Below are 14,832 nucleotides of genomic sequence, written 5' to 3'. Positions count from 1 at the left end.
GCACCTGGCCCCTTTTTCTTTATTCTTTTACTCAAAATTATTTACAAAGTGCCTAAGATATGCCAGTTAGTGGGGATTCTCTTGGATTCTGTACCTTTATGGGAGCCAGCCTGGGAAGGGATCTTGTCCCAGCTCCCAAACATGAATTAGGACACGAGGCTCACTGCTTTGGAAATCCCTCTAATTTTTCTGCTTGTTCCCAGCATCCCTCAATCTTGGGGTTTGGCCTGGAAGGAAAGTCATATCTGCCTGCTTGCACTTCCCCTCCCTGGCCTCTTCTTCCTGGTTCCCCACCCCACTGCCTCCCTAGGCTGGAGGAAACATACTCTCTGTAATTTGCTGAGTGTTCACTACCAATGACTTATAGGAAAACTTGACATTCGGACCTCCAAAATTTTATTTTGATAGGTACGGGTAATTTTTGGAATTTATAAATTCCTCTTTGCTCCCAACAAATACTGTGCTTCAAGATTTTGTCTAAGCTTGCCAAAATGGCCCCAGTTGAGCAGTGGCTTCTCAGTTCTAGCAAACATCTGCCCTCCCCCTGAAACCTATTGATGTAATAGTCTGGGAAATCTTTACTATTTACAAGGATGAAAAATACATGCTTCCTCAGCAGAAACCTTACAAGCTAGAAGGGATAGGAGTCTTATCTTTAGTCTCCTTAAACTGAATAACTCTCAGCCAAGAATTTTGTATCTGGTAAAACTAAGTTTTATGAATGAAGGAGAAATAAAGTCATTTTTAGACAAACAAATGCTGAGGGAATTTGTCACTACCAGACCAGCTTTATAAGAAATGCCAAAAGGAGTTCTAAATCTTGAAACAAAAGATTGATATGTGCCAGAATACAAACTCTTCAAAGCATAAAACTCACAAAGTCTATAAAACAATAACACAATGAAGAAAACAAAGTATGTAGGTAACAATTAACATGATGACTGAAACAGTACCTCACATCTTGATATTAATGCTCAACATAAATGGGCCTAAATGCTCCACTTAAAAGATACAGATTGGCAGAATGGATACAAAATCACAAACTGAGTATCTGCTATCTTCAAGAGACTCACTTAACACACAAGGACCCATATAAATTCAAGGTATAAAGGTGAAAAAGATATTCCATGCAAATGGAAACCAAAAGCAAACAGGAGTAGCTTTTCTCATATCAGATAAAACAGACTTTAAAGCAACAACAGTAAAAAAAGACAAAGACGGTCATTATATAATGATAAAAGGATCAATCTAACAGGAAGATATTACAATCCTAAATTTATATGTAGCTAACACTGGAGCTCCCAGATTCATAAGACATTTACTACTAGACCTAAGAAAAGAGATAGACAACAACACAATAATAGTGGGGAACTTCAGTATTCCACTATCAGCACCAGAGAGATCACTGAGACAGAAAGTCAACAAAGAAACAATAGATGTAAACTACAGTCTAGAACAAATGGACCTAATAGATATTTACAGAAGATTACATTCTTCTCATCAGCACATGGAACATTCTCCAAGACCGATCACATGATAGCCACAAAACAAGTCTCAATAAATTTTTATAAATTGAAATTATAGTTTGATGGGAATAACATTGAATCTGTACATTACTTTGGGCAGTATGGCCATTTTCAAGATATTGATTCTTCTTATCCATGAAGATGGAATGTTTTTCCATTTGTGTCCTCTCTTATTTCCTTGAGGAGTGGTTTGCAATTCTCCTTGAAGAGGTCCTTCCCATCCTCTGTTAGCTGTATTCCTAGGTATTTTATTCTCTTTGTAGTGATTGTGAATGGGAGTTCATCATGATTTGGCTCTCTGCTTGCCTATCATTGGTGTAAAGGAATGCTTGTGATTTTTGCACATTGATTTTGTATCCTGAGATTTTGCTGAAGTTGCTTATCAGTTCAAGAAGTTTTTGGGCTGAAATGATGGGATTTTCTAAGTATAAATCATGTCATCTGCAAACAGAAACAACTTGACTTCCTCTCTTCCTATTTGAATACCCTTTATTTCTTTCTCTTGCCTGATTGCCCTGGCCAGAACTTCTAATACTATGCTGAATAGGAATGATGAGAGAGGGCATCATTGTCTTGTACTGGTTTTCAAAGGGAATGCTTCCAGCTTTTGCCCATTTTATATGATATTGGCTGTGGGTTTGTCATAAATAGCTCTTATTATTTTGAGATATGTTCCATCAATACCTAGTTTATTGAGAGTTTTTAACATGAAGGGATGTTGAATTTTATCAAAGGCCTTTTCTGCATCTATCAAGGTAATCAGGTGGTTTTTGTCATGGTTCTGTTTATGTGATGGATTACACTTATTGATTTGTGTATGTTGAACCAACCTTGCATCTCACAGATGAAACCGACTTGATCATGGTGGATAAGTTTTTTGATGTACTGCTGGATTCGGCTTGCCATTATTTTATTGAGGATTTTCGTATCGATGTTCAACAAGGATATTGGCCTGAAATTTTCTTTTTTTTGTTGTGTCTCTTCCCAGTTTTGGTATCAGGATGATGCTGGCTTCATAAAATGAGTTAAGGAGGAGTCCCTCCTTTTCAATTGTTTGGAATAGTTTCAGAAGTAATGGTACCAGCTCCTCTTTGTATTTCTGGTAGAATTCAGCTGTGAATCCATCTGGTCCTGGGATTTTGTTGTTGGTAGGCTATTAATTACTGCCTCAATTTCAGAGCTTGTTATTGGTCTATTCAGGGATTCAACTTCTTCCTGGTTTAGTCTTGGTAGGGTGTATGTGTCCAGGAATTTATCCATTTCTTGTAGATTTTCTAGTTCATTTATGTAGAGGTGTTTATAGTATTCTCTGATGGTAGTTTGTATTTCTGTGGGATCAGTGATGATATTCCCCCTTACCATTTTTATTCTGTCTATTTGATGCTTCTCTCTCTTCTTTATTAATATGGCTAGTGATCTATTTTGTTAATTTTTTCAAAAAACCAGCTCCTGGATTCGTTGATTTTTGGAGGGTTTTTCGTGTCTCTATCTCCTTCACTTTTTCTCTGATCTTACTTATTTCTTGTCTTCTGCTAGCTTTTGGATTAGCTTGCTTTTGCCTCTCTAGCTCTTTCAATTGTGATATTAGGGTGTCCATTTGAGATCTTTCTAGCTTCCTGATGTGGGCATTTAGTACTACAAGTTTTCCTCTTAACACTGCTTCAGCTGTGTCCCAGAGATTCTGGTATATTGTCTCTGCATTCTTCACAGAATTAGAAAAAAAAACTATTTTAAATTTCATATGGAATCAAAGAGGATCCCATATAGCTAGGACAATCCTAAGTAAAAAGAACAAAGCTGGATGCATCACACTACCTGACTTCAAACAATACGACAAGGCTACAGTAACCAAAACAGCACAGTACCAGTACCAAAATGGACATATAGACGATAGAGCAGAACAGAGACCTCAGAAATAACACGACACATCTACAACCATCTGATCTTCAACAAACCTGACAAAAACAAGCAATGGCAAAAGGATTACCCATTTAACAAATGGTGCCAGGAAAACTGGCTATCCATATGCAGAAAACTGAAACTGGACCCCTTCCTCACATCTTATACAAAAAATAACTCAAGGTGGATTAAAGACTTAAATGTAAAACCCAAAACCATAAAAACCCTAGAAGAAAACGGAAGCAATATCATTCAAGACATAGGCATGGGCAAAGTCTTCATGATAAAAAAGCCAAAAGCTATTGCAACAAAAGCCAAAATTGACAAATGGGAATTAATTAAACTAAAGAGCTACTGTACAGCAAAAGAAACTAGAAATAGAGTGAACAGGCAACCTACAGAATGGGAGAAAAATTTTGCAATCCACCCATCTGACAAAGGTTTAATATCCAGAATTTACAAGGAACTTAAACATATTTACAAGAAAAAAACAAACAACCCCATCAAAAAATGGGCAAAGGATATGAACTGACACTTCTCAAAAAAAAAAAATTTATGTGGCCAACAAACATATGGAAAAACGTTCAACATCACTGATCATCAGAGAAATGCAAATCAAAACTGCAATGAGAGACTGTCTCATGCCAGTCAGAATGACAATTATTAAGAAGTCAGAAAACAATAGATGCTGGTGAGGCTGTGGAGAAATAGGAATACTTTTACACTGTTGGTGGGAGTGTAAATTAGTTCAACCATTGTGGAAGACAGTGTGGTGATTCCTCAAGGATCTAGAACCAGAAATACGATTTGACACAGCAATCCCATTACTGGGTATATACCCAAAGGAATATAAATCATTCTACTGAAAAGACACATGCACACGTATGTTTATCGCAGCAGTATTTACAATAGCAAAGACGTGGAACCAACTCAAATGCCCGTCAATGATAGACTGGATAAAGAATATGTGGTACATATACACCATGGAATACTATGCAGCCATAAAAAGTAATGAGATCATGTCCTTTGCAGGTACACGGATGAAGCTGGAACCCATCATCCTTAGCAAAGTAACACAGGAACAGAAAACCAAACACTGCATGTTCTCACTCATAAGTGGGAGTTGATCATTGAGAACACATGGACACAGAGAGGGGAACAACACACACCAGGGCCTGTTGGGGTATGTGTGGTGAGGGGAGGGGACTTAGAGCATCGGTCAATAGGTGCAGCAAACCACCATGGCACATGTATACCTATGTAAGAAACCTGCACGTTCTGCACATGTATCCCATTTTGGGGGGTTTTTTAGAAGAAAAAAAATGAAATTATATTAAGTATCTCCTCAGACCACAGTGGAATAAAACTAGAAATCAACTCCAAAAGGAACTTTCAAAACCATAACAAATAAATGGAAATTAAATAATCTGCTCCTGAATGATTTATGGGTTAACACTGAAATTAAGATGGAAATTAGAAAATTATTTGAAATGAATGGTAACAGTGACATAAATTATCAAAACTTCTAGGATACAGCAAAAGCAGTGCTTTTAAGAGGAAAGTTCATAGCACTAAATGCCTACATCAAAAAGTCTGAAAGATCACAAATTGACAACCTAATGTCATGCCTCAAGGAACTAGAGAAACCCAAAGCTAGCAGAAAAAAAGAAAGAGAGCAGAATGAAATAAAATTCAAACAAAAAATAAAAAATATCAATTAAACAAAAAGCTGGTTCTTTGAAAAGATAAACAAAATTGATAGAACATTAGCCAGAGAACCAAAAAAAGAAGAGAGAAGTTTCAAATAAACTCAACTAGAAATGAAACTGGAAACATTACGACTAATACCACAGAAATACAAAAGATCATACAAGACTACTGTGAACACCTCTATGCACAGAAACTAGAAAAATCTAGAGGAAATGAATAAATTCCTGGAAACATACACCCCTCCTAGATTAAATTGGGAAAAAATAGAAACCATGAACAGAACAATAACAAACAGTGCGATTTAATCCAACAGCCCATCAAAAATATAATACAGCATAATCAAATGGATTTAATCCCAGGGATTTAGGGATAGTTTAACACATGGAAGTCAATAATGTGATACATCACAAAATCAGAATTAAAAACCATAGATCATTTCAATAGATGCAGAGAAAACATCTGATAAAATCCAGCATCCCTTTAGATAAAGATCTTCAACAAACTAGGCATAGAAGGGGTTTACCTTAAAGTTATAGAAGCCATATATGACAAACCCACAGCCAATGTGATACTAAATGGGAAAAAGTCTAATGCATTCCCCCTGAGAACTGGAACAAGACAAGGATGCCCGCTTTCACCACTTCTATTCAACAAAGTACTAGAAGTCCTAGCCAGAACAATTAGAAAAGAGAAAGAAAGAAATGACATCCAAATTGGAAAAGAAATCAAAGTATCACTGTTCACTGATTATGTGATCATACACCTAGAAAACCCTGAAGACTCCTTCAGAAGACTCCTAGATTTGATAAATGAATCCAGTAAAGTCTCAGGTTACAAAATCAAATGTACACAAATTAGCACTGCTATATACCTACAGTGACCAAGCTAAGAATCAAATCAAGAACTCAATCCCTTTTAAAACAACTTCAACAAAATAAAATGAAATACCTAGGACTATACTTATCCAAGGAGATGAAAGATTTCTACAGGGAGAACTACAAAACACTGCTGAAAGAAATCATAGATGACACAAACATATGGAAACACATCCCATGCTCATGGATTGGAAGAATCAGTATGAAAATGATCACACTGCCCAAGGCAATCTACGGATTGAATGCAATTCTTATCAAAATACCAACATCATTTTTCACAGAACTAGAAAAAAAATCTTAAAATTCATATGGAACCAAAAAAGAGCCTGCAAAGCCAAAGCAATCCTAAGCAAAAAGAACAAATCTGGAGGCATCACATTACCAGACTTAAAATTATACTACAAGGCTGTAGTTACCAAAACAGCATGATACTGTTATGAAAGTAGATACATAGACCAAAGGAACAGAATAGAGAACTCAGAAATAAAGCCAAATATTTATAACCAACTGGTCTTTGACAAAGCATACAAAAACATAAATTGGGGAAATGACACCCTATTTAATAAATGGTGCTGGGAAAACTGGCTAGCCACATGTAAAAGAATGAAACTGGATCCCTATTTTCCACCTTATGCAAAAATTAACTCAAGATGGATCAAAAATTTAAACCTAAGACCTGAAACCAGAAAAATTCTATAAGAAAACCTAGGAAAAACTCTTCTGGACATTGGCCTAGCCAAAGAATTCATGACTGAGACCCCAAAAGCAAATGCAACAAAAACAAAAATAAATAAATGGGACTTAATTAAACTGAAAAGCTTCTTCGTAGCAAAGGAAATAAACATCAGAGTAAACAGACAACCCACAGAATGGGAGAAAATATTTGCAAATTATGCATCCAATGAAGAATTAACGTCCAGCATCTACAAGAAACTCAAACATTATAGAAAAAAATCCCATAAAAAGTGGGCAAATGACATAAATAGACATATTTCAAAAGAAGATATACAAATGGCCAAGAAACATCTGAAAAAATGCTCAACATCACTAATCATCAGGGAAATGAAGATTAAAACCACAATGAGATACCACCTTACTCCTGCAAGAATGGCCATTAGTAAGAAGCCAAAAAAAAATAGATGTTAACATGGACGTGGTGAAAAGGGAATGTTTATACACTGCTGGTGGGAGTGCAAATTAGTACAACCTCTATGGAAAACAGTATGGAGATTTCTTAAATAACTAAAAGTAGATCTACCATTCCATCCAGCAACCCCACTACTAGGTATCAACCCAAAGGAAAATAAGTCATTATATCAAGAAGATACCTACACACGTTTATTGCTATATAATTCACAATTGTAAAGATAAGGAACCAACTTGAGTGCCCACTGACCAATGAATGTGTAAAGAAAATGTAGTATATATACACCATGGTGTACTACTCAGCCATAGAAAAGAATGAAATAATGTCTTTTGCAGCAACTTAAGTGGAGCTGGAGGCCATTATTCTAAGTGAGGTAATGGAATGGAAAACCAAATACTGTATGTTCTCACTTATAAGTGGGAGCTAAGATATTAGTACTCAAAGGCATACAGAGTGATATAATGGATTATGGAGACTCAGAAAGGGGATGGAGGGAGGAGGGGAAATAAAAAACTATGTATTGGGTACAATGTACACTACTCAGACGAAGAGTGCACTGAAGTCTCAGATTTTGCCATTATATAATTCATCCATGTAACCAAAAACCACTTGTACCCCAAAAGCTATTGAAATAAAAACAAATTAAAAAGAAAAATACATTTAATATATTCAAAACTTAAGTGCCTATTAACATTCATTCAGCAATGGAGTGTAAGGTGTGGGCCAGGTATCTATCTGTCCTAGGTCCTGGGAACTCAGCAGTGAGCAAGACAGACACAAATCCCTGCACTAGTGGAGCTTGCATTCTAATTGATACACCTCTAATTACTAAACAAATTGAGGACTTGAAAAAGAGAAACAGAAGGAAGTATTATGAGTCTTGGGGAGAAGAAAGATACACACAAGAAAAGAGAGAATTATAGAGAAATGGCAAGATAACTCCTGAAAGGGTAGGGGCTGGGAACATGAGAAGGGAGCTCACTAAACTATTCACAAGTCTATTTGGTCCAGGGGCAACCTCACCTGGGCATGGCATCCAAGAGAAGCTCCAAATGGAGGATAAGGTGACTCAAAGGAAAGACGACTCAACCTGGAACTCAAAGGTCATGATGAGGGTCCAAAAAGCAAGAACTGAATGTGCCCGAAAGTCCAGATCGAAAGGTAAGGCTAAAGATGGAATCTGCTATTTGAAGAGCTCAATGTAGGAGGGTCTCTTGAAGCAGTACAGGGTCAGATAGATATGTAAAGTCAACAGTAGAAGGAGGGAGACGTACAGACAAGAGGGACATGAAGACAGAGCATGGATCTGTTGATGTGACAGTGGTTTTTGGAAGAAGTGTTCTCGGGGTGCACTTCACCTTGGCTTTGCCATGTGGATTTACATGACTACTCCCCAGTGTCTGCTGTTTTCATTTCTGTTATTAGAGTCGCCACTACTCTCTTGAGTATGGGAGACTCCTTTCTGGTTCTGGCCAACCCAGTCTTGGAAGTGGCACCAATCCTCAAAGTGGACACATTTGCAGGATTGTTTTTTAATGTTTCATTTCTAGAAGTGAAGTTGCTTGGTCAAGTCTGCATTTTTAAATTAGGACATATTTGTTGTGAAATTGCCTAAATTGTCTGTTTATACTCTCATTACATCATATAGACACCCTTTCCCTCCACTTTCACCAACACTAGAAATAAGAAGCTGTGTCTATGATGACTGCCAAAGGTGAAGAGTGATATTCCACCGGTGTTTCCCTTTGAATTTCTTTTCACTTGGCAGGAGATCAAACATGCTGTGGTAGCTTGTATTACAGTTCTCCAGTGTTCCAGTGCCCTACCTCCTCAGAAGTCCACAGCCCTGCCTGTGGACTCAGGAATGCCCATGTGATAACTTAGCAAAAGAAATGTGGACCCAAGTTAGAGAGCCACTTTCAGGCCAAGGCTTTAAGAGCCCCTTTGTCCTCTTTCTCTCTGCCCAAGACCAGGGATGTTCTAGACAGAGGCTGCTCTGTCTGCAGGAGCCATGAGTGTCAGTGATGTAAGGCTGAGCCTCACGTAATTTATGATGAACAAACGGCATGAGAGAGAAGTAAACCTTTGTCATTGTAAACCAGAGCTTGGCAAATTTTTTCCAAAAAGGACCAGAAGATGCAGCTACTTGACTCTGCCTTTGTAGCGTGACAGCAGCCAGAGGCAAATACGTAAACAAATGGGCATGGCTGTATTCCAATAAAACTTTATTTACATAAACAGGCAGTAGGCCAATTTGTCCCTTAGACCATAGTTTGCTGACACCTGTAATAAAACACTGAGATTTGGGAGGATCGTGAATTACCGCAGCATTACCTAGCCTATCTTTACCAATTTACCTGTTTTTTAAATAAATTCGACATTGGAATTTTTTTTTGAGGGTCATCTGTTTGAATTTGCCCATTTTTCTATAGGACTGGCCATTTTTTTTTGTTTAATCCATTAGGGAAATTAACCCTTTGTTATAATTATTACAGTTTTTCTGATTTGGTTTCTGTCTTTGAACTTAAGAAGCTTTTGCTTGTGCAGCCATTTGCTTCGTTAGATAGACAAATCAGTTTACCTTTAGCAGTATGGTTTATGCCAGAGTTTCTCAATCTTGGCATTATTGACATTTTGGACTGAATAATTCTTTGCTTCGGAGGCTGTCCTGTGTGTCATGGGATGTTTAGCAACATCTCGGCCTCTACCCATTAGATGCCAGTAGCACCTGCTTTCCAGTTCTGACAAACAAAAAGATTTCCAAACATTGCCAGATATCCCCTGAGAGCAAAATCACCCAAAGTTAACCACTGCTTTATGCCCATTACTTCCTCCTTAAAAAGCCCTTCCTATGTGATATTTATAAGGCCATTCAGTAGCCCCCCTTTATAAGCAGTTTTTTGTTCCATGATTTCAGTTACCTGAAGTCAACTGCAGTTTGAAAATATTAAATGGGAAGTTCCAGAAATAAACAATTTATAAGTTAAAAATGATGCGCTGTTCTGAGTAGCGTGAAGAGTCTTGCTCCATCCTGCTGTATCCCACTCGGGGATGCGAATCATCCCTTGGACCAGTGTGTCCTGCTGTATACGCAGCCCACCCATCAGTCACTTAGTAGCTGTCTTGGTTATCAGATTGAAGAAACATAGTATCTGCAGGGGTGGGCACTACCCATGGTTTCAGGCATCCACTGGAGGGCTTGAAACATATGCCGTGTGGATAAGGGGGGACTCCTGTATATCCCTCTATTCTAGTATTTGTAGTAAATGTATTGACATATATTAATTAGTGGAAATTTGGCTTCTGTAGTATTTTTAGCTTTTCTGCCTATTAACATGAGCTTGCTGTATTTCCTTAGTCAATGCTACAAGGAAGTGCTTTCATAAGGACTCACGTGTAACTTGTCTTTCCAAACTGGTAGAAAAACAGGAAAAAATACTTTAAGATTGTTAACCTATGAGGCTTATAAATCTATGTTTGTAGCTATAAGTGATTATTAAATCTGTTTTTAGAAAAGAGAAAGGAGAAAGATATCTGTTCAAGCTCAAAAAGGAGATTTCAGAAAAATATTCACCAAAGAGGTAAGCAAGCAAGCCACAGCGCCTCGCCATTGGGCTCCCCAGAGCCCTGGCCTCTGCTGAAGGCTCCACCTGCCCTCTCCTTCTCCTCTCTCCCTTCTTCCACTGTCCTTGTCCTTCTCCTCCAAAGTTGTTCTCCACCCTCATGGGTACCAGCTGAATTGGGTGTATCAGGAGTGCTGCCAGCCTAACCCACCCCCTTGTGCATGGTGGCCATTTCCATACTTGGAAGGATTCTTTAACACAGAGCTATACAAAGACCCAAAAATGATTAAGGATGATCACTAAACCTTTAAGTCAAATTCTAAAATAAACTTCTATGTCTTCCATTCAGGGAATTAAAGGAAACCCTTATTCAAGCACAGCCTGACAGTGTTCTCGTTCCTTTTCCTGTGTTGGTTGGGACCCTGGGCTTGCTTCAGCCTCTCTGCACCCTCGGCCCTCTTTGCATCTCTGCCCTCTCCCTCCCACTCCTCTTCTTGCATTTATTTTTCTTCTGCTTTTATACCTCACTTCTTCAGCATCATTTCTTGTCACCCTCTCTTCCTTTTTCAAGCTCCAGCCACACTGGCCCTTTTTATTCATTATCAAAGTATAACAGGTGCTACCGAAAGTGGGGTCCCCAGACTGGTGCCATCTACAAGCATGTTGGTTGCAGGTCTACGAGAATAAGGAGCTTGTAAACCAACTGTGACGCTAAGCACACTGTTTTCATAGCAAGATTCCTCAGTGGAGACAGCAGTGCATTGATTCTGATCAAGCCCCTGTCGCATCATAGGCTGGAGCACTGAGCAGCACTGGTGCATGTGCTTGCAGAAAACGCATGTATCCTAAGAGTACAGCTTGATGGATTCACACACACAGAAAAAGCACCCACATACCCAGCATGCAGCTCAAGACACAGGATGTCACCAACACCCATAAACCACCCCTACCCGTGTCTCTAGGGTCACACCAGCCTGATTCCTCACAGCACAGGTCATCAGATACTGAATGCTCCCACCTCATTCCTGCTCAGGGCCTCCTCACATGGGCCTCCCAGCTCACCCACCCAACCCCAAAGCTAATCTCCCTATCCTCCTCCCTTTCTTTGCTATACACCCTCAGACCTCACCTTTTTAAAAAATATTTATTTTAAGTTCCGGGATACATGTACAGGATGTGCAGGTTTGTTACATAGGTAAATGTGTGCCATGGTGGTTTGCTGCACCTATCAACCCATTCCCTAGGTATTAAGCCCAACATGCATTAGCTATTTATCCTGGTGCTCTCCCTCCTGCTCCCCTGACAGGCCCCAGTGTGTGCTGTTCTCCTCCCTGTGTCCATGTGTTCTCTTTGTTTAACTCCCACTTATAAGTGAGAACATGCGGTGTTTAGTTTTCTGTTCCTGCATTAGTTTGCTGAGGATAATGGCTTCCAGCTCTAATCATGCCCCTGCAAAGGACATGACCTTGTTCCTTTTTATGGCTGCATAGTATTCCATGGTGTATATGTACCACATATTCTTTATCCAGTCTATAATTGATGGATATTTAGGTTGAGCCCATGTCTTTGCTATTGTGAATAGTGCTTCGGTGAACATACACATGCATGTATATTTATAATAGAATGATTTATATTCCTTTGGGTGTATACCCAGTAATGGGATTGCTTGCTGAGTCAAATGGTATTTCTGGTTCTAGGTCTTTGAGGAATTGCTACGAGGTCTTTCACAATGGTTAAACTAATTTACATTCCCACCAACAGTATAAAAGTGTTCCTATTTCTCCACAGCCTTGCCACCATCTGTTGTTTCTTAACTTTTTAATAATCGCCATTCTGACTGGCATGAGATGGTATCTCATTGTGGTTTTGATTTGCAGTTCTCTAATGCTCAGTGATGTGGAGCTTTTTTTCATATGTTTATTGGCCGCATAAATGTCTTCTTTTGAGAAGTGTCTATTCATGTCCTTTGCCTACTTTTTAAAGATGTTGTTTGTTTTTTTCTTGTAAATTTGTTTAAGTTCCTTGTAAATTCTGGAGATTAGACCTTTGCCCTCAGACCTCACCTTAAATGTTACTTCCACAGGGAAGCATTCTCTCTCCCAGCAGGTAGGGGTGGGTCTCCCTGACATGCCCTTGTGGAGACCTGCATTTTATCTTCTTGGCACTTATCTTAACTGTGATGAGTGATCTGTGCACAGCCTGTTCACCGCGTGAAAGTCACGTGAGGTCAGTAAGTGGATGGGTCTTGTGCGTTGCTGTATGTCCAGCTCCCCATGCCTCACACAGCTGGTACTTCTTCATCAGTATGAATACCAGTATCTGGGCCTATCTGATGCATGTGTGTGAGTTAGAAAAAGGTGCCCCTTCCTCAATTCACTACCTTATCTGTCAGAGCCAATTCTTGAAACCAAACCCTTTTCTGCCTTCTGCTGGAAGATTGTTGTACTAAGCAAGTAAACGGATTCTGTTTCTAATATGAATTAGAGCACCCCTTAAAGATGGAGTCTTTGCTCAGGGCACAACCCATACAACTTTGTGCAGAGGTCCTGATAACCATATAAATGTGTACATTACTTCACAGTTGGCAAAGCACTTTGATCTACATTTTGCCATTTAATTACCATAATAAGTGAGTGTTATCGGCCCATTTTACAGATTCAATTAAAGGGCAAAAGATTTGAATGAGCTAAAATCAACCTATGTGTTCCAATTTCAAGCCCTTTTTCCTTTACACTAAAAATGTAAATGAACCCAGAAAACACCTACTCTCAAACACTGGTGGAGGCAGGAGCCCCGGCAAACATTGACAGTTGTCCCTCAGCATCAGTTTCTTCTCCCTTCTGCACTGTCTGTAACTTCTCATTAAATGCAGAGTATCTGTGCTGTTGTTGCTTGTATGATGTGCAGTCTCGTGGCATTTCTGATGATGTGGAAAGAGTGCTAGATACTGGGTCTGGCATGAGTAAATTCCAGTGCTAGCTTCACCTCATGTAATATGGTGACCACTGGCAATTCTCTTTCCACATCTGAGCCCAAGTCCCTCATCTATAAAATGGGGACAGTCATTGCCTTCGCGTTCTTACATATTGTTGTGTGGATAGATTACACAGTGCATCTGCTGCTCTTACTGTTTCCTTGACTATCACTTTTCCTCCCACCGCCCCATCTCCACCCCGCATCATCCCCTCCCCACACCCCTCATGTATACATCATAGAGCTCCCAAATAATTCCCCAGGCCTGTGGTCTTTCCATGCATAATTTCCACCTTGTGCTTCTTCCCCACGTTCTGTAGGAATTCCTGGAGTTGGTCTTCTGGATTATGAATTCGTTTTTTACCATGCCGCTATTCCTCATCTCGATTAAGCTTTTCTTCTTAGTTTTCTCCACCTTGCTTTTCCTTTCCCTGAGCTCTCTGTTCTCTAATTGCTTGCTTTTCACAGCAGGCTCCTCATTGTTTGCTCATGCTTCCTAATGGGGACCTAAATTCACTGCTGCTGCAGCTCACCTTACAAACAAGCCAGCTGATGTTAGAGAGCCCCAAGCATCCCCCACCGGGTTCCTGGGGCTGCAGGGTTCCATCCTTCAAGGCCTGGTTGGTAAGATGAGTAGGTGAGGCTGAGCCAGACTCAGCACTATTAGGAACAGGCTGCCCTCAGGCATGAGACAGTTGGCTTTGGAAGTCCTCGGGTCTAAAGGCCCCACCTCACTTGATGGCCTGCCTCCACTGGGTAAGGAAGGGACTGATGTTTGTCCTCATGACTCTGCATGTCAGCTTGCTACCCGTGGCCCCCAAAGCCACCCCCTGCTCCCTCATCTGCTTGTGAATGTGTTTGGGACATTTGTGTTCCCTAAAGCTATATTCACCACAGGGAATTAGAGAAGACATTTCTGTGGAGACAGAGAACTGTAGAAGGTCCCCAGAGCTGTGCTAATCTCCCTCAAGGTTTGCAACAGTGGTCCAGAGTCACCTGGAGCTCTGCCTTTCACTCACATTAGGAATCTGCAGCAGCAAATTTCCCACTCAAATTTGATAACAGTAATGCACGCTTAGGTAATCCTTCTAGTAAGTTGCAGAGCCAGGATTACAAGCCCCTCCCACCCCCACCCCTCC

General features: G+C 39.7%; 1 protein-coding gene across 10 annotated transcripts in view; it reads left to right on the top strand.

Moving 5' to 3' along the window:
- SP110 (SP110 nuclear body protein) overlaps nt 1-14,832 on the top strand; it is a 52,079-nt gene that overhangs the window by 26,486 nt on the left and 10,761 nt on the right. For all 10 annotated transcript variants that reach the window (XR_002914158.3, XR_002914159.3, XR_002914157.3 and 7 more), the window contains 2 exons: nt 8,169-8,318; nt 10,670-10,738. Coding sequence is in view for 7 of the 10 variants with exons in the window: in XM_054549957.1 (XP_054405932.1) it covers nt 8,169-8,318; nt 10,670-10,738 (219 nt within the window). In the remaining 3 variants the exon portion in view is untranslated. The remainder of the gene's footprint in view (nt 1-8,168; nt 8,319-10,669; nt 10,739-14,832) is intronic.

The sequence above is a fragment of the Pongo abelii genome, chromosome 11, assembly GCF_028885655.2.
Source record: "Pongo abelii isolate AG06213 chromosome 11, NHGRI_mPonAbe1-v2.0_pri, whole genome shotgun sequence".
NCBI lineage: Eukaryota > Metazoa > Chordata > Mammalia > Primates > Hominidae > Pongo > Pongo abelii.
This window is presented reverse-complemented; position numbering and strand designations above follow the sequence as displayed.